The sequence below is a fragment of the Polistes fuscatus genome, unplaced genomic scaffold (assembly GCF_010416935.1).
Source record: "Polistes fuscatus isolate 324 unplaced genomic scaffold, CU_Pfus_HIC Scaffold31, whole genome shotgun sequence".
Taxonomy (NCBI): Eukaryota; Metazoa; Arthropoda; class Insecta; order Hymenoptera; family Vespidae; genus Polistes; species Polistes fuscatus.
In genome coordinates this window covers 164,657-184,036 of record NW_025113109.1, presented here as the reverse complement: position 1 = coordinate 184,036, position 19,380 = coordinate 164,657, and the positions used below count along the sequence as shown (strand labels likewise).

General features: G+C 30.7%; 1 protein-coding gene and 1 non-coding gene across 2 annotated transcripts; one reads left to right on the top strand and one right to left on the bottom strand.

The window, feature by feature from the left end:
- Positions 1–5,655: 5,655 nt before the first annotated feature.
- LOC122520373 lies at positions 5,656–5,873 on the top strand. Its single transcript, XR_006304519.1, has one exon. It is a non-coding gene; the product is annotated as a small nucleolar RNA U3 (small nucleolar RNA).
- A 4,861-nt stretch (positions 5,874–10,734) lies between these two features.
- On the bottom strand, positions 10,735–15,032 carry LOC122520362 (fatty acyl-CoA reductase 1-like). The gene is given in 9 exon segments (XM_043640456.1): positions 10,735–10,976; positions 12,934–13,076; positions 13,174–13,289; positions 13,366–13,474; positions 13,623–13,693; positions 13,832–13,917; positions 13,920–14,076; positions 14,163–14,256; positions 14,863–15,032. Coding segments are annotated over 9 exon segments (1,188 nt in total).
- Between the last annotated feature and the right edge of the window lie 4,348 nt (positions 15,033–19,380).

Sequence of the window (19,380 nt, the reverse complement as noted above, 5' to 3'; positions counted from 1 at the left end):
ACCTGTATATATCTAGGAGATATATTTTTAATTATGTAAAACTCAAGCAAATCTGGGATTTTGTTTACATCTGTTGGCCAATACGAAGGTTCTCCAGAACTAATAAATGTTGCTTTAATTTTTTCAATACTTTTAAAGAGAGTTCTCTCCCTTGGGTTTACAATTTTACTGCCCCAATGGTTATTTTTAGCATTAAAATCAATTCCCGCCATGTATCTGGTGCCTAGACTTTCCGAGAAATGATCGAATTCTGCTTTTTGAATATTGTGTTTAGGGGGGCAGTAGACTGCGTAGATAGCTAGTGGGCTATTCCAGTCTTAAATCATTACATTATTTGCCTGAAGGTAGTCTTGTTTATAGGGTGCAAGTTCGTAATGTTTAAGACTAGATTTAATTATAATCGCTGTACATCCATGTGCTCTTCAACTTTGATGATTCGTGCAGTAAACCTTAAAGACAAAAATTTTTAAGTAAGTTTTGTCAGTAAAGTGTGTCTCAGATACCAGCATTATTTGAATATCCTGATGTTTCAAAAAAGCTTCCAACTCAACTTTTCGTTGCAATAAACCGTTGGCATTCTAAACAGCGATACGTAGTCTTCGTTATTTGCCGATACTTGACAATTTACTTATGATAACTGGTAACAATGAAATGAGGATGTTTATTTGACTAGATTGTTTTTCAATGAGTTTTTCCAATTTCCTCAGACTTTCGGAAGATCTTGTACAATTGCTTGTATTTTTGTTCTTGGATGTCTCCAGGTTTGAATTATTTTATTATTATTATTATTTATTATTACGCGATAATTTCCCTTCGTTGCCTAAAAATAAGATAACAGTGGTTTTTTGTAATATTGGTTTTTCCCCACCTGGTCGGCTTGTAGTTTTGTCTAAATATTATGATTTTCCCTGAGACTTGGTTTTGGGAATGTTTTCTTAAGCTGTTCTTGATACCGTAGACATCTCTTGTAGTTCGCAGTATTGGAGGCCGCTACATAGAATACAGGTTGGTAAAGTATCAATGGATTTTTGCAATCAGCTGTTGCGTGTTGACCTGCGCATTTGACACATTGGTATGTGCGATTGCAATACTTCTGAGTGTAATCGTACCTTTGGCACCTTTTGCATTGAACTATTTCTTTCTTTTTTAGCGGTGGTTAAATTTTGACTATTGTATTTTTTAGTTTGTTTATGTTATATATTGTGTTATTATTTGGTTTCTGTTCCAAGTCAATATAGAACATTGATAGCAGGTTATGTGTTACCCTGTGTCTTATATTGCTTATGTTTACAACTTCAAGCCCAAGCTCTAGAAGTTCGTCCTTTAGGGCATTCAAATCAACGGAATGATGAATGTTGAGCAAGATAACCCGAAACGACCGTTCCTGTTTTAATTGATATGTGTGAAAATTAGCGTTCGATGATTTCCAAAATTCTCACAATCCTTCTATAAGTCTCCGGATTAGCTAGCAGGACACGAACCTGATTATTGCTTATCTTAAGAGTGTAGCTTTTTTCATGCACGACCTCTTCTAAACATTTCTTCAGCGATTAAATATCAATAACGTCATCTATATATATCTGAGGAGGAGGAGGAGGCGCTTTTCCTGACTTTCTATTTACTGGAGCCGATGCATCTACTTCGTGAACTCACTCAGGATTTAGTACCTATTTGCTGTTTGTAAAACTCCTACCATTTCATGATTTTTTTGTTGTTATCATCCTCTGCTCGTGGTGTTTTGCTGCTATAATTATTATTCGGACGCATGGATCCAGTAGCTATTTCCCACGGCGATGGCCTGAATGTTTGCATATCCTGGTCAGGGATATGCGAAAGGCTTATATCCATTGACGTTACTAAGTCAAAAGATTTCAAGTTTAACGTCTTTCTAACGACTTTCTAGCGCACTGGCTTCTCAAGATAATAGCAAAAATATATACGAGATACAAACATTGCCTAATACAATAATTAAAGTAGAACCACATACAACTAAAAGAGAAATACTTCCATGCACAAGATGCTAAGCCTATGGGCACACAAAAAATTACTGTAACAGAAATCCTGCATGTGTAAAATGTGCAAAAAATCACTTAACAGCACTCTGTCCTCAAGAGGGCAAAATAGAAAAAGTCATGTGTGTAAACTTCAACGGTAACCACCCAGTAAATTACAAAGAATGTCAGACAAGAAAATTACTACAACAAAAACTGTATCCTACGCTGCGAAAAAAAGTATTGGAAAAACCTTCTCTAGAAGATTCTTACGAAAAAACATACTAAAATAACAAATCATAAATGCCAACAGGGATAATACACAGATAGTTGAACTCAGCGAATCAAGGAGAAGCTACGCCGATGTAACCAAACGTGCACATACAAATACAAAAGACTTAAACACTGAGGAGACATCGGACATAAAAGAACTACTAAAACAATTATTAAAAATACAGAAATCATTACCACAATGATAATGGAGTAAAATTCTCTTTTAAAACAACAAACGCAACAAATCACCACAATGCTAAGACTAATAACAAAAACACTACTTAATAACAAATAATGGATACACAAATAAAAATATTTGCTTGAAACAGAAACGGATTACAACAACGAATTCAAGATACCAAAGCAATCATATACACGCGCGACGTAGACATTCTACTCGTTTTCGAAACTCATCTCAAAGATACAAACTATTTAAATATTTCATACTACACCATGTACGACACAAAACATCCTTCAGGTAAAGCGCATGGTGGAACTGCCTTAACTATTAAGAACGAGATCAAACATAATCTATTCAGTAAAACAACCCACGATTACCTATAAGCCACCACAATTATCTTAAGAACTCAGGGTAATTCCCTTAAACTAACGGCTATTTATTCACCGCCAAAATTCAAAATTACAATAGATCAATGGAACTACTTTTTCAAGGCATTAGAGAATAAATTTGTAACTGCTGGCAACTTTAACGCCGAACATCCATATTGGGGATAAAAGCCACCTCAAAAGAGGTAAAATTTTAAACTCCTACATAACGAACGCAAACCTAGACATCCTCACGACAAGTGAACCAACATACTTCCCATCAGCTTCTAATAAAACACCTGACTTAATAGACTTCAGCGTCCTTAATTGCCTAAACCTAATGCACTTCAAAACCGAATTATCACTTGATTTCAGTTCATACCATTCACCTATAATAATAACTTACCAGAAAAAACCTATAATATATAAAAAATCACAAACTCTGTACAATGAAAGTACAAATTGGATGATCTTAAAAGAAACTTCAGAATCAAAATTAAACTGTAATATTCCGCTCAAGACCTCTTTACAAATAGAAAAAGCTTTTTATAATTTATCATGTGGTATACAAGAAGCAGCGTGGGCATCTACATCTCAAAATGTTATACCCAGAAGTCGTGTTACGGTCAGAGCAAACCTTGCAGTCCCTTTTTGTGCTGTTTTGCTAAGTCGCTTGATTTAAGATTTCAAATAAATCGGACACTGCAGCAGCGCAGCTCGAATTCACACTTGGAATCAACGTGCGCTGTATCGGCGCCGCTCGAGTGAAAAGGGTTTACTCATCACCTTATCAGATTCATTCCATTATTATTTTAACATTATTTAATATTTTATTTTTATGGATTACATATATAATTATGGATACACAGAACATGTACTTAGGTTATCTACTTGGCCATCTAATCTTCTTACTTCCGTTAAGAGTCTTCTCTACAGATATCGCTTCTGCGCACGCATGCCTACATACACACTCTACTTATACGACTTAATACCTAGTATAAGTAGCATGAAAATTACTATTATCATAACTGTAAATTCTTATAGACTGATATCGCTCTTATCACTACTATCTAAATTGCTGGAAAAAATAATATAAAATAAAAAGAATAATTTCGGACAAAAACCTGATTCCTGACCATCAATTTAAATTCTGAAACAAACACTCTACCGTTGAACAAGTATACAGACTTACTAATACGATAATCACAGCTTTAGAAAATAAAGAGTACTATTCCGCCGTCTTCATAGATGTAGAAAAAGCTTTCGATAAAGTGTGGCATCACGAATTATAACAAATAATCAATAAACACTTTCCACACTCGTATTACAAACTCCTAAAATCTTACCTTTCTGAAAGAACAATTTACGTAAAAATAAAAGATACTCATTCAAACATCAAACAAATCAAAGCTGGGGTTTCGCAGAGAAGTATCTGTGGACCTGTTCTTTACACCCTCTATACGGCAGACATACCAATAAACGCAAACTGTACAGTCTTAACATTTGCAGACGACACGGCAATGCTTACCATAAACAAAGACCCACAACAAGCAATTCAATCGTTACAAAACCAAATCAACTCTCTCGAAGAATGGCTACAAATAGGAAGACCGAGGTAAACCTACCAAGAGTAAATATATTACGTTTAAGCTGAGGAAAAACAAAATACCGAAACTACAATTATATAATACAGAAACTCCACAAGTAACAACAGTCAAGAATTTAGGACTACACCTAGATTCCAATCTAACATAGAAAAAGCATATAAATGACAAAATCGAAGAAATTTGCTTAAAAAGGAGACAAATGGATTGGCAAACTGGAAAAAATCAAAACTTAGCATATAAGACAAACTAATAATTTGGAAAAAAATAATAAAACCAATCTGGACTTATGGAATACCGCTAAGCGGTATAGCAGCGAAAAGTTCCTTTGCTAAGCTCTATGCTAAGCAATCCATAAACTCCTTACGAACAATCGTGAATGCTCCATTGTACGTCCGTATCGAAGAGATAATAAGGAAAGACTTAAATATTCCCACAATAGAAGAAGAGATAACCAAGTCAACCTGCAGATACAAAAGAAGAATTGATACGCACATAAACCCGGTAGCAAAAGATAACTAAAACCAATATATCCGTAGAAAGCTCAAAAGAATCCACCCAGAAGACCTAGTAAAAACTAAACCTAAATGAAATAAACGACAATAGCGACACTATCTCATTAGAGAAACCGTACACGTGCTACCGTTTTTCACTTATATAACAATTTACCAAATGTCAATGGACAAATTGTAAATTTGTATGAGTTAATATAAAAACAAACAAACAAATATTACAGAAAATTAACAATCTATAACATTTGAAAGAATTTAATTATCAGTTAAATTGTTTATTTAACGTTTTAATTATTATTTTTTCTAAGCATTATATGAATAATTAATCTTACGAAAAAGCAATATATAAAAAAATTCTTCCAGCTGCTAGTATTGTACGCAGAAGAAACTTAAACAGAAATTAAGTTAGATAGGAAGAACAATGACGCAGTATTAATATCCAGTACACCTATGAGATTTTCAAATAGTAAGGATAACAACCTGTTTATGGAAAAGTAAAAAGATTTATAATATAATTATATCTATGGTGCGTGTGCAAAGCGATTTGAAATTTACAGCATAAAGTTAGTTGCCCTAAAGCTATCTTGTTTTAATGTTAACTTATACCATATATAAGAAAAAATCAGTTACTTCTTTGACTTGTCACCAGAGAGCGAATACCATTTGCCGTTTCTCACAAGTAAAATGCTATATTTGATCTCTATATATGATTCGATCAGAAATAAAATTTAGATCGTACTTCATGGGATCATCTTTGTAGTATATATTTAAAACTGCTTTTTATAAAGCTGAGTCGATGTAACTACGATGACAGCTTTAGCTCTCTTCTTTGAGTGGAGAAGGACGGATTCGGAATTTTGGTTTTAACATCAAGATTTTGGTCACTGATGATCGTTTACTCCTATTACTTAATGAAGAGAGCTAAAGGAAGTAGAGCTTTCCGAATAAATATTAAAGGAACATTTAAAATTAGCTTTATATTTAATTATATCATTTTCTTCCCAACGATTTTCAAAGCGAAAACATTTTTAGAAACGTTGTGATTGAAAACTTTACGAAACGAGAAAGCAGCACAGAAAAAAGAGCAAACATTCAAAGCTATAAAAACTATAAAAACACTATAAAATATTACAGGAAATTGGCAATATATCTTCAACTGAACTTGTGCTGTAAATTAAAAAATATTATACTAATAAGTAATTCGAAAAATATTTTCTTTCCGATCTCAGGATTAAGTTAGCGATTTATTAATGAAATTTTCTAATGAAGAGGATTGCCTCTTATCAAGCAATAAAGTACAGAAATACCGTTGTTACATGTTACAACGATAAAATTATTTTTGCATATTTTATGTCATTATTCTTTTCCTACTGTTATAAAAACAATAGTATTATTTAAAAATTTATCAGTATCGATATTTACTTAACTTATAATTTTTTACTATTGGTTTTTTAAAGTTACGGTGATCTACACGACAGTCAATCAGTTAAAGAAAAAAGTGGCAATTTTTACCAATAATCATTAATTAAATTAGTAACCATAGCTTATATGAAAAAATCTAGTGTAATTTTGAACAGATTATATGCCTCTACTTTTCTTTTATGGAAATAATAAATTTTATTTACACATTTTTTAATTCTGAATATCAAAGTTTTTATAATCTCTAAATATGAATCGCGACATTTAAATATTATTTATTTTCGGTCGTAAAGAATAATAAATGATAGGAATGTTAGGTAGTCATCGTCTTGATATATAAACAAAACGTGAAAACGTGAAAACACTCTAAAGTTTTGCAGTTTGCTAGATACTATATCTGACTCTTTTTTTATACAAGCTCTTTTCTCCTACGCTATATATCATATATATGTTATAGGGAAAGTTTGACCTGCCAAAATTATGAGTTTTTCATTGCTGTTGTCCACAATGCCAGGCATTTTTAATCAACGTAGGAAACAAAAAAATTGTTATCATATCTGGCTAATACATAATTAATTAGACTATTACACAATTTAATTTATTTATTTATAACCTTTTTTCTGATTGTTCTTAATTTAAACTCTAATGACTGTACTTTTAATTTTATTATAATTGTGCAAAATCAATTTAAAAGAATTGAAGTTAAATGTAATAAAAATTTAGGACACTTTGTAGCTTTTGATCTTATAATACTTATGTATTTATTCTGCTGTGTGGCAGAATCGTCATAAGACCTAATGTAAAATAACAATTATTTTAAATTGGAATAACATTTAAACGACTATAGAAACAATTTTAAGTTTTTACAATAGCTTATGCAGTTAGATAGAGGTATTCTTCTCAGTTAATATTTACTTCGTAACGTTTTATTACACCTTTTTAACAACTATAAATGCTTATACGAATGCTATAATATTTAATTAAACAAATATTAAATAAAATTAAAAAGTTTAATCTTAGGTATTCTGGCCATAGTTTTTTAAGATCTTTGACAAATGTAAAAGTTTTTAAAGACTATACATTGCACCATTAACGAAATACAGACAGCAAATCTTTTGCAAGAAAGGAGTAGTAGGATTTCTAAAAAAATTTTTATATTTATTTACATTTCAGTAGCGTGATGAGTTAAAACACAGTTTCTTTAACGTAATATCGTCGAAGTGAATCCTCGACATGAAAAATTTTTTCTCTTGATTTTCTTTGTTTCCGTTTTTATTTTTGGTATTTTAAGGTATGTTTAATTTACTTTATACTTTTCTAAATTTTTATTAGAGTATGTTATATTAATTTTATAGGTAATATTATAAACATAGTTGCACCTTAATTATAAATCGTGAAAAGTGCTTGAAATTATACTTCTTTTAAAGTGTTTGAGAAAAGATGATGAAAATGAATTTTTACGATGCTTGAACACCAATCACTAAATCTACATCTTGAAGTTTGTCGGAATTTACGATGCGTCTGCACATCTATTTCAAAATTACGGCATAAGGTAAATCGATAATTCTCCCTTAAATTAAGTTTGGACTGATAGGTATCTATATTCTGATATTTTAATATACACATCACATCATCATTTATTATTCATGAATATTGGTAATAAAAGTATTTTTTGAGGTTAACTAAGGTATGTATAGTAATATATTAGTTTTAATTCCTTTCATTTCTTCTCTATAGTGATCATCAATTAAAGTTGAAAATGAATAAACGATAACATGCTGTGCGTTTTTGTATACCTTAACTATAGGATGAATTTTTTTCTGATTTAAATGTAAGAATACTGATGAATTACAATCGTACTCTTTATAGTAATATTATAAAAGACAATAGTAAGTAGATTAGCAATATTATGTTCAGAAACATACTTTACTGAGTTAAATATGTTTATTATATTATTTTTTCATTCAATTTATGGTACTCTGCTTCTGTATTTATATTTGTTATATTTCATACATAAACTATTTTCTTAAATAGTTTTATCTAAGAGTATGCGGCTGTAAGAAAAAGACTTTGTTCCAGCATCGGATCTATGCATATAAATTTCATTTTCCAATGGGTTAACAATATAAAGATTTCTTTTAACTAATTTTTTATTCGTAGAGATCCCATGTGAATTATTATGCGAATAGAATTCAACCACTGTAACAAGGAATAAGCAAGGCATGGATTCGTTACAAGGTAAAAAAAATAATGTTTCTTCTGATAGAAACAAATATTGTGATTCTCTTGAAAAATATTTATTCAAAGCATTAGAGAACTTATTCTATCTCCATAGATGATCAATCATTTTACTAGTAGAGAGAGCGCATTATTTTTACCAACGATAAGAAGAAGCCGATGGTATTGAAATCATTAAAGATTTTTGAAGACACAGTCTTCTTTTTATTTATACAAGAAAGAAACCATGTGCATTAATTTTCTATCAATAGAATTAAAAAAAGAATGCATTTTTGTGTTGCTTATAAATTATTTTTAAAAAAATTTCTTTTTAAACTATAATCTCTTGCAGATTCTGTGTTAGCCCAAAAGCTGCTATTCTCAGGGAAGTAAAACAAGGTTTTATAATTCATCGAGTTAATGGGTCCCAGTCACCAGGACACAGTGTGTCCTCAGGTTGCGGATAGATGAATGGCCTATTTTTCTCGGATAGGGATAGAGGTTAGTTGCGAACAAAGTGAATAAGCAGTCGAGGACAGCTGATGGGAAAAGGCACTCCTGGTCCGGGATTGAGCGTAGGTCTGATAAGCTCAAACTATAAAACGACTTTATCTGGAAACAACCAAGCATCGCCATGATTTCTGCTAGGGTAAAATTTTCCGGAGGTAAACTAGTCCCCTGTTCAGATCTTCGGGTGGGGACTACCCTAGGAAATTCATGTCTAGTTAAGTTCAAGAACAAAAGAAATCTCAAAGTTGGTACGTAGAACGTACGAAGGATGTACAGATCCAGGGCGTTGCAATCGATGGTCGGCGAGAACAATAAGTACGGAGCAGATGTTGTCTCGCTGCAAGAAACTAGATAGTCCGGGGAAGACTTGCTAAACACTTTACCGACCGGTAGCGGTTTGGACATACTATGCCCTTTTCACCGCCCACTCAGCCGCAGATCCTCCGAGACACGGCTCGGTTTCGGCCTAGACTGACGCGCGGGAATATATGCGCTTTTCTTAAGCTCTGGTAAAATTGTACGCTTTGTGTTATTGTAGAGTAACCAAATTTAATAAAATCTTTTAATTTAATAATATTTGTGTCAAACAATATTTATTTTATCTAATACAATCGTTTTCAGTTTATTATTTACATAAAATATTCCATAATCCATATAACAATATTTGTCGAATAAAGAAGTTGTTTAATATTTTTTTAAACGTTGATATCGATCGAAACAGTCACCTTTGTATAGTGGGACGTTGCAGTATTTACAAGCGAAACCTGTTTTGCTTAGTTTTTTTTTACTTGCACAAACTCTGCATTGTCGTAGGGGTTTTTTACATCGACCGCTTATCACTATATTTACAAGTTTATATCAATCTGATGTCCTGCTTCTGTTTCTATATTCCGCCATTTGTGCAGAATGTATTGTCGAGATCATGTGTACGTTCCTTTTGCCATTATTCCATACTTGTAATAAAATATGGCCATTTCTAAGAAATTGATGTTAGCCTCTTGAAGTTTGGCAGTTTGAAGTATTTGAGGAAGACCTCTATTCTTTCGAATCGTCCCGCACACTCGCAATTTATTTTTTTTCTAAATTTTAGCCATGTTGACACTATTATAGTAATTATCTTGATATATATGGTGCCACATGTTCTTATACGGTCTAATAACCGATAATACATTCTCTTCTAATTTTTTTCCATCAGCGGCATACACACAAGAATTAGATACGTATCCTGAACGAGCTTCAGACAGCACTCTGATCAGTATTCCGTATTTTGTGATTTTTGCGGGATTACATGTTTCGATTGACAGTCTATCTCTTCACGGAATTAAACATCCATCTAGAGACAATCGTTGATCTGGTTTATATACGTTGTTAAATTTTTCCTTGAAATAATCGATAACAGGCTGGACCTTCACAACCCAATGCGAATTGGGAGAAATATCATTATTGTTACAAAAATGCCAGCTTTGCATTATTTGTAAAAATCTGCTTTTTTTTGTAAATTTTTTTTTTTAAATTGTAAAAAAAAAAAGAATTTGTAAATTTCTGCTCATAACCTTCGAGAAAAACGGCGTTTCTATAGATGGGTCTGTAGACCAATAATCGTGGAGAACATCCTTCTTTACTTGTCCCATGAGAACGATCAGGCCCAAAAATTTCTTCATTTCAGTCACCGTGACGTCTTTCCATTTTTTTCGCTTTTGATGTAATTCTATATTTTTCCACAGTTTGATAATGATACTTGTTAGATTCCCTCACGAAGTGCTCAATCAGGTAACTTCCAATGAATAAATTCACAATATCTATTACGTTTTTAGAGGAACTTTGTATAATTTTTACGCCAGAGCTGCCTTTGAAAGGTTTCAAAATTATATGTTTGTCGTTCGTTGACCATGTACCATTGTCGTCTTTAACGTTATCATTTATGCCCACGTCTTCTGAATCACTGTATATTAGCGGTACAGGACGTCGCTTTCAAATCGCTATACTACTGCTATCACTTTCGTCATCAGTACTACTTGCTGAACGGCAGTCAAGACAATCTGACAGGTCGTCGAGATAAAACTCACCGACACTATCCTTTTCATTCATTTTTGAGGGCTAAAGCTTACAGAAAAGCACCAATTATCTGAATAAAGAATGCGAAATGCTTACAGCTTGCTACTTGTCAGTCTAGTCTAATCAAATCTAACAGAAAGATCAAAAGTTGATTGATCGACGTCCGGTCGGTAAGCGCTGTGGAGCAAAAGTCGAATAATCGATTGCCGGTCGGTATGTGCTGAGAACAAAACGTTGATTAATCGACGGCCGGTCGGTAAAGTCTTAACACAGGGGTTTAAATGCTTCACCATGGAGGGTCGGGGACCCATAGTTTTGCGTCAGATTTATGATTAGTAGAAAAATCTTATCAACGGTTAGAAAAATTGAATTTATTAACGATAAAGTAGGACTGCTTGTTGTGCAGGGTTGGTGGTACAAGATTGCAATAATCAATTTGCAAGCGCCGACGAAAGACAAAGAAGATGAAATTAAAAACGGGTTCTACGAGGAACTCGAACACCCGTGGATCAATTGCTGAAAGAGTACATGAAAGTAGTCTTAGGAGATATTAAAAAGTTGAATTAAATATTTATTATTCTTTAACATCTCTCCTCTTTTGTTTCCTACATATGATTGCTAAATCACATTCTATATCCTAATCCCTATCAAATAGATCGGTTGTTACAATAATTTCACTGAAATTAAAATATTAACATTATTCATTATAACTTCTCTGTGCTTTATAATTTTCGTAAATCGATAATATTTTGCTCGAGATATGTGAAGTTTTCTGTTAAATCTGAATATGTACTATTTTATCAATTCTCATTTTATCAAGTATATATTTTAAACGTATTAAATTTTTCCATGCATACATATCGGAAATTGTTTTATTTTGCTTATAATCAACAAATTATAATTAAACTAAGAAGATAGTTGACACAACAATTCCAACTTCTACATACTTCTAGATAATTTTAATAACATAATATATTTTCCTGCAAGAATACGAGGTCAGAATGACTACTTGTAAAAAAATTTTTAAGTTATAGGGAAATATACTCACGATATGATGAAAAGTAAATATTTCAACTAAAAAAAAAATATTAAGAAGATCACTTTTTTGTTGCTTGGCAAAGATTATTAGAGAGAAAATAAAGTACAAAAAAGTGAATATATCAAGGAATAGATGATCCAAAAGATCAAGGCATAGAACATCCATTTCATCGTATAATAAGCGATTTTCAGCCTGGAAAAAAATGTATCAAAAATTGATTAAATAAATAGGAAAACAAAATATTTTATAAAAACAAGATTATTAAACATTTACTTTCTGTAATAAATTTTTGATTCTTCTAACGTCTCCATCGGGTCTTTCGCTAATATACTCGTATTCCCCTAATGTAAATTTCAAAATAATACTGCCAATCAATATCAGCAGCATTGAAAAAGAAGGTATGTTTATCGACGAGTGATAGTTTGTCCCATAATTTTAAAACGTTATCGTTACTGAATTCCCATTCATTAAGTGTAAAAAAATTTAATACATGTTTAAGCTTTTCTATTTTTCTGAAGATGTTAAGCAATCTGAAAAATATACAATTATTTGATAATATGCTTCTTTACCAAAGATTAATAAATCGCTTGTAAATTTAAATATCGTCATATATTACATTGGCTTTCTTCCGCTGAGATAAGCTAACGAGTCCACTATAATAGCTGGTATCCAGTGCAAAAAAATTGTCAAAAGAAAATAGATATAATAGTTCTGTATCATCTGTAACGAGTAGTAAAATAATATTTGTTTCGAAGGAAATTTTATACCACTTGTTTTTATATTATTTTCTACAGTAGCCCAATTTATTGGTCTTTGAACAGAGGAAACAACATTATAAATCGGAATCTCTTTGTCCGCTGGTAAATCATTATTTTTTCCATTTGAAGGACTAATACTCTTTAGTATGGACCTACAATAAAAGATTTTTTTTATTCGCTTTAAATGTTATTTTAAGAAATAAACTAACAATTCATTTTAGTGATTTTTTAAAAAAGAAAAAAAGTGACCTTTTCTGTGCAACGTCCCATGCTGCCGCAATAATGTTATTGACAACATAGTCAGCAGGAATTATGTCGCAAATAAGCCTATCATTGAGATTTACCGTGCGTAAAACACCTTCGCACTACCAAAAGCAATTCCTGTTATTCCATAAAATTATTGATCCAACCGGCAATTGGTTCCTTTTCCGTTGAAGCAACAATTGATGGCCTAACGATGCAAGATGGAATTTTATTGGAATATTGCCGTATAGTATCTTCACAGATTGCCTTCGAATATGCGTAAGTATTTGGCCAATTACCAAGTAGCCTGTAAGATAAGCGAATATGCTAAACTACTTAAGTTAGCTCTAAGCAAAATACAATATTCTTTTTTTTTATTACTTTGGTGTAATTAAATCTAATACGTCTTCGCTTAAAATCTCTGTCAAATTGATTATGTCTTCTGTCTTATAGGCGGCATGTAGAATTTTTCTTCAATTTTTTTATGTATGCAATGTGAATATGCCGTTGATATATAGACAAAGGCCTAAAGAAAAAATTAATTATAAAACTAGAACATCATATTTTTTATTAAATTCAATGTCTAAATAAATAAATTTCTTCAGAAATATTTTTAAGTACGTGATATATATAGAGAAACCGTGATTATATTAGAAAAAAGTACCTCTAAACTTTTCATCTCCTGGGCAAGCAAGAGGAGATCCCTTGTTCCTCTAATATTCGTATTAACTATAAAACGAATATTATCATAAAACGCACGGATGCTGCACCATGAAATATCAAATTGGTATCTTGAATACGTTTACGATCTTCCTCCGACAAACCTAAATTCACTTGATTCATGTCTCCTTCTATGAGAATAATCTTTTTTTCGACATCTTTCTGCTCTTTCTTCAATCTTTTGAAAATCTAAAAATTTAAATATACACCATAATATAGGTGATTTGTTTCATAAGTATAGCAATAATAAGTAGAATGTTTGTAACTTTACTCACAACATCATTGAAATACTCTTTGAATCGAGTATTCGGATCTTGCTGTTTCTTTGCTCTTATTAGCAAATAAACCGTTTTTATGTCTGGACAACATCTAATAAAAATAGCAATAGATTTATACAAAAAGTTCTTACAAGGGGAACATACACTGGGATACTCACGGATTTTAACGAGTTTGGTATATTAGTATTATACTTTTAGGGTGTTATCGTGGTAAAGGGTTTTTTCAAAATGCCTAGTAAATTTGAGAAAGAATTAAAGAAAAAAGTTTTAAAATTTTGATTTTTGTTGTATTTTATAAAAAATACGTTATTTATAAAAAAATTACTTTTCTTTATTAATAATTATTAAACTATTGTTGTTCAGTATCAGTATTGATTTAAATTCCTGTTTTAGTTTAAGATATTTCTTAAACTAATGCAGAGAAGTGTAATTCCTACTATCATTTCACTATTATTTCAAAAATTTATCTAGAAGAAAATATCTCTCAAAAACAATTTAATTACCTAAAACAAGTGCATACATAATAAAACCACTAGTTTATTTTTTATTTCCAACCATATAAACCTCTTGGAGCATTATAATTCAAAATTACTCAAAATAACTACAAGTTTATCTTACATATCATATATTATACGATTATAATGCTATGAATGTGTAAGTTTAATCGAGAATGAAAACAAATGTTAAACATTGTTACCTCAAAAGCTTTTCCATTAAAAGCCTTCCTAAAAACCCTAAACCTCCTGTTATGAACATTTTTTTTCCAGAATAAAATGTAGCTATTTCACTTCGTTTATTATCAAAATTCGGTTCTTCTACCATAGAAAACAGTTCCTCTTGATACGTTTTACCGCTCAGTGACGCCATTTTTTTGATTCTTCTACATACAAACAAAGAAAGAAGTTTGGATAAATAAAATTGATAAATAAATTCTAAGTAAATTTTCAAGATAAAAAAATATTTATAAGTCATAACTTATAATAAAATAGACGCATTTGATAATGATTAAGATTATAATTTTTACTCTTTCAGATTTCTCAACTATTTAGTTTGAATTAATTTACAAATCAACAATTTACAGTCTATTTTAATAAAAAGCATATAAATGTAATAATCTATTTCACTTGCTATTTCATCTTATTTACATTAAAGTTTTACTTTTTTTGACTTTTAGTCAGAAAAGATATAAAAGGTTGAAAAGTAAAAAATTTACCTATTTATCTAAAAATTTTTTACGCAAAGAATATACCAATTTTCTGATTTTATGATATTCAAAAAATACTTGTAATAATTTTCAATCTTTTGAAGAACTGAGTATGTTTGTGAGTGATTTAAAACAATTGTAGGAAACTAAGTATTATAAACGTACTCCCGATAAAAACTCTCTAGATATTACTCGATGTAACTCGATTCGACTGCGGTTTTATATCAACTGGCTAATATTCGTTAAATAATCACTTGATCTACATATGTATTATTTCGTATTTGTAGTATGTGCGGAATTAATATTTTTAATATGCATACAATACAATAGGAAATTACGATGTTATCGTGAGAATGACTTTTGTTAAAACCATGATTTATTCAGTTAATCTAAATTCAAGAGAATATAGAAATTATTTACCTTAAAGAGAAAATCGATACAAACGGCAAACAGTAGTACAATATTTATAAAATGCTGTAATATTATGACAATATAGTTTAATTTTTTTTAAATTAGTAAATGAAAGTATTTTGAGAAGGTGATTAAGAATTTAATATTATTTTTTTGAAACACAAGATAAGGAACATAAAACCAGGATTGTTAGAGTCTTGAAAATAACAACATTATATTTTATTAAATTATTTAAAAACATTATTATTTATGTAAATTACAACAAAACTGCTTAGTTAGTAGCTCTTGTCGTTAGCCGTTTGTGAATTGGGATTATCACTTAGACATAATAATAATCTCTCATTTATATTAATAACTTTCATTCAGATAATTATTCATAGCTACTAATTAGTTAATCAAAGATAAAAAAAAAACTAGTCCTTTTGTATAGTGAAAATAAAAAAAGAAGCTATTTATATGAGCCAATTTGACTATACTTTTGATCGACAAGAAAAGAAAACGAATTTGTCAATTCTTTCGCTGAGTATTACAAAGTCACTAAAGTATTCGATAAATTTAGCAATAAGCTTTGCCCATTACGTTTGGTATTTTTCGTTTTTTCGTCATCCAATGTAACTAAGTTAAACTAAGGTGACTTACGACACCTCAATAAAAACAAGTTATGAATAGAAAGAAAAAATCTGGTATTTATAGGGTATTATTTTTATTGCCTAATTTTTTGAAAATAAATCACTGAAAATAAATTTAATTAATATAACAAAAATGTCATCATTTTTGAAGCGACTACACACTCTGCTCTGCACAGATGCTACAGAAATCGTGGTATGTTATATTGATTATTTAGTACATAACAATGGGACAAATATCAAAGCTAATTAAATCGACGAGGAGGTAAATCATCTTATTATAATTAGTTCCATAATGTTTCCATTTCATTTTACATCAATTATCTGAGGATTACCACAAGAAAAAGATGTATGTCGCAAAAACGTGGTAAAATCAAGATTTATTAAATTCTAGAAATCTTCTAAATGTTCTTGTTTCTACTACTACATTAGGATTTCTTCTTCTTCTTCTTCATTCTTTAATTTAGGCAAGTTGCCTGTTTCGTAACGACGTTTTTCTGCCTATTGCACTTTTAAATTGTCGCACAATCGTTTTCGTGGGCGCCCCGCACTTCTGCGGCTAATCGGTGATTTATCCCGTGCAATTCTGCTGATTCTTGTTGTCCATTCTGCTAATAGACAGAGTGTCGTTTCTATCAGCCGCAAATTTTTTTTTACGTTGGGTAGGGAGCTAACCTGATCCAACAACCTTCCTCCTTTTCCCGGGCTTAGGACCGGCAACATGATCGCTGACCTTGATCCGTCCAGCGATCATGCAGGCGGAGTTTACATTAGGATTTATACATTTAAATTACATAATTGCTAAGAGTTCTTAGGCGGGTAAAACTGCAAAATTATGTTTACACACAAAAATGTTTGATGAAACAGTTCCTGTTGTAAGTTTAGAAAGAATATTAATTAAAATTTAAAACTTTCTTTTTACATTATATTATTATATTACATGAAAAATATTTGCTGTAAGTATATAGAGAATAACTTTATATAGAAAAGTATATGGTTTACGTCCGTTTTACAAATTAATGAGATCTTGGAAAAACGTCATTGCCTTGAACTGTAGCATATTTCTAGTTGTCATTCCGGAAACGGTTACTTTGCTAATTTAGTGGACAATTGTTTTACTTAAAAACACATAAGTTAATGTCATTGCTTATGCATATAACTCTGGGAAAGGTATATAAAATAAAATATAAAAATATATCGTTTTGTTTTAAAACACTTCCATTATATTAGGTTAAGGAAAATGAAATCCATTATTTTTACGTGAACTTCAAGACTTTATTTAACATGTCTTGGATTGTCAAATTTTAGTCAAATATGGACCGCTTTGTTCTATAATTTGTTGTCATTTTAAAGATAGCTTCATAATGCACCTCTCATAAAAGTCTTGGTCTCTATTGTCGAAAAACTCTAGATATCGATTTTTGTAATCTTCTCTTGATGTCAATTTCTTATCACTAAGAAAGTTTTGCAATACAAGAAAAACATGGTAATCGCTTAGTGCCAAGTTTGGACTATATGGTGGATAAATCAAAACTTCCAAACAAAGCTCCCAGAGTTTCTAACGAGTCACTATAGACGTGTGTGGTCTGAGTTGTCCTAATAGAACACAACACCTCTCCTGTTGGCTTATTTTGAACGTTTCTGGTCAATCGCTAGTATCACACGGTCCAGCTGTTGATAGTAGAAATCCAAATTTTTATGGATCCTTTTTTTTCTTTTTTTTAATCGTTTTTTTTGAAATTATACTTTTTTTTGCACGTTATTAGCTTTCACACTATCAAGATTGTAAATACCATTTACAATTCCAGTCGCCTGGCATGCATTTTCGCCTTTATCAAAGAAAAACTAAAATGTACCTAAATGTTGTTAATAATGATTAAACAATAATAGCAAGAGAATTTTTTTAGTGTGAAATGTCAGCTTTCCAACGAGCATTAATCTGAAATTGCTTGATCTATATTTTACAAGATATCGATCACTAAACCCATCCATCGAAAAAATAATGGAATTTTTTTTCCCCAACCTAATATTTTTAGAATACTATTTGTATTTTGAGAAGTAAACGTTATTTATCTAATAGCCTTATAAGGACCATTTTTTAATCTTTGTCTGTTGGAGACAGCAGTTCGAAGTCGCAATAGTTATTCAAGATGTTTTATTAAAATAAAAACTAGTCTGTGTACTTATATAAGTACGCAACAATAAACTTATTTATCGTACAAAAAAAATTGTAACTTTATTATTCTCAAAAAAACTTCTAGAAAAAAATCAAAAAAAATATTTAAAAAAACTCTAACTATCCTGCATTCCAATATAATACTATTTGTCAATAGGACGATAAAATGATAAAATAAAATTGAGATATTAAATACAATTCATAAGGGTTTATACAATAAGAGTATAATCTAATTTATTTTTTATATATGAGAAAGAAAAGGGTTTAATTAAAATAAGAAATAAGAAATAAGAAAAAAGAAATAAGAAATAAAACTCTTAGCTGAGCCAATACTACAAGGAAAATACTTTATTGGCTCGTCAGGAAATACTTTAAAGAATAAAAACCCTGGTTTATAATTTAAATGATTTAAATAACTTCAATATTACAATACTATATACATATACAATTTATACAGTTTGAAATGTAATAATTCACGTCCATTACTTGATCTGTTTGTTATTCAAATGCTATGTGAGTTACAAGAGGGCTATAGTAACAAAAATATGATAGCAATAGTCTAGTAAGACCTTTATCTAAATATTGTGTAAAAACAGCATCATTTGTAGTACCATGTCGTAATGTAGAAACTGTTCTGTCCTTATTTATTAAAAGTATTGAATCTTTACGTAAAAAGTTGATGAGTACATAAGAATTTTCAAGTTTAAATTATTATTGAAATCTCTACTTAAAATAATTGGTAGCTTATCCTCGCCTTTACCCACAGAATATGCCCTCTAATTGCTATGTATGGAAATA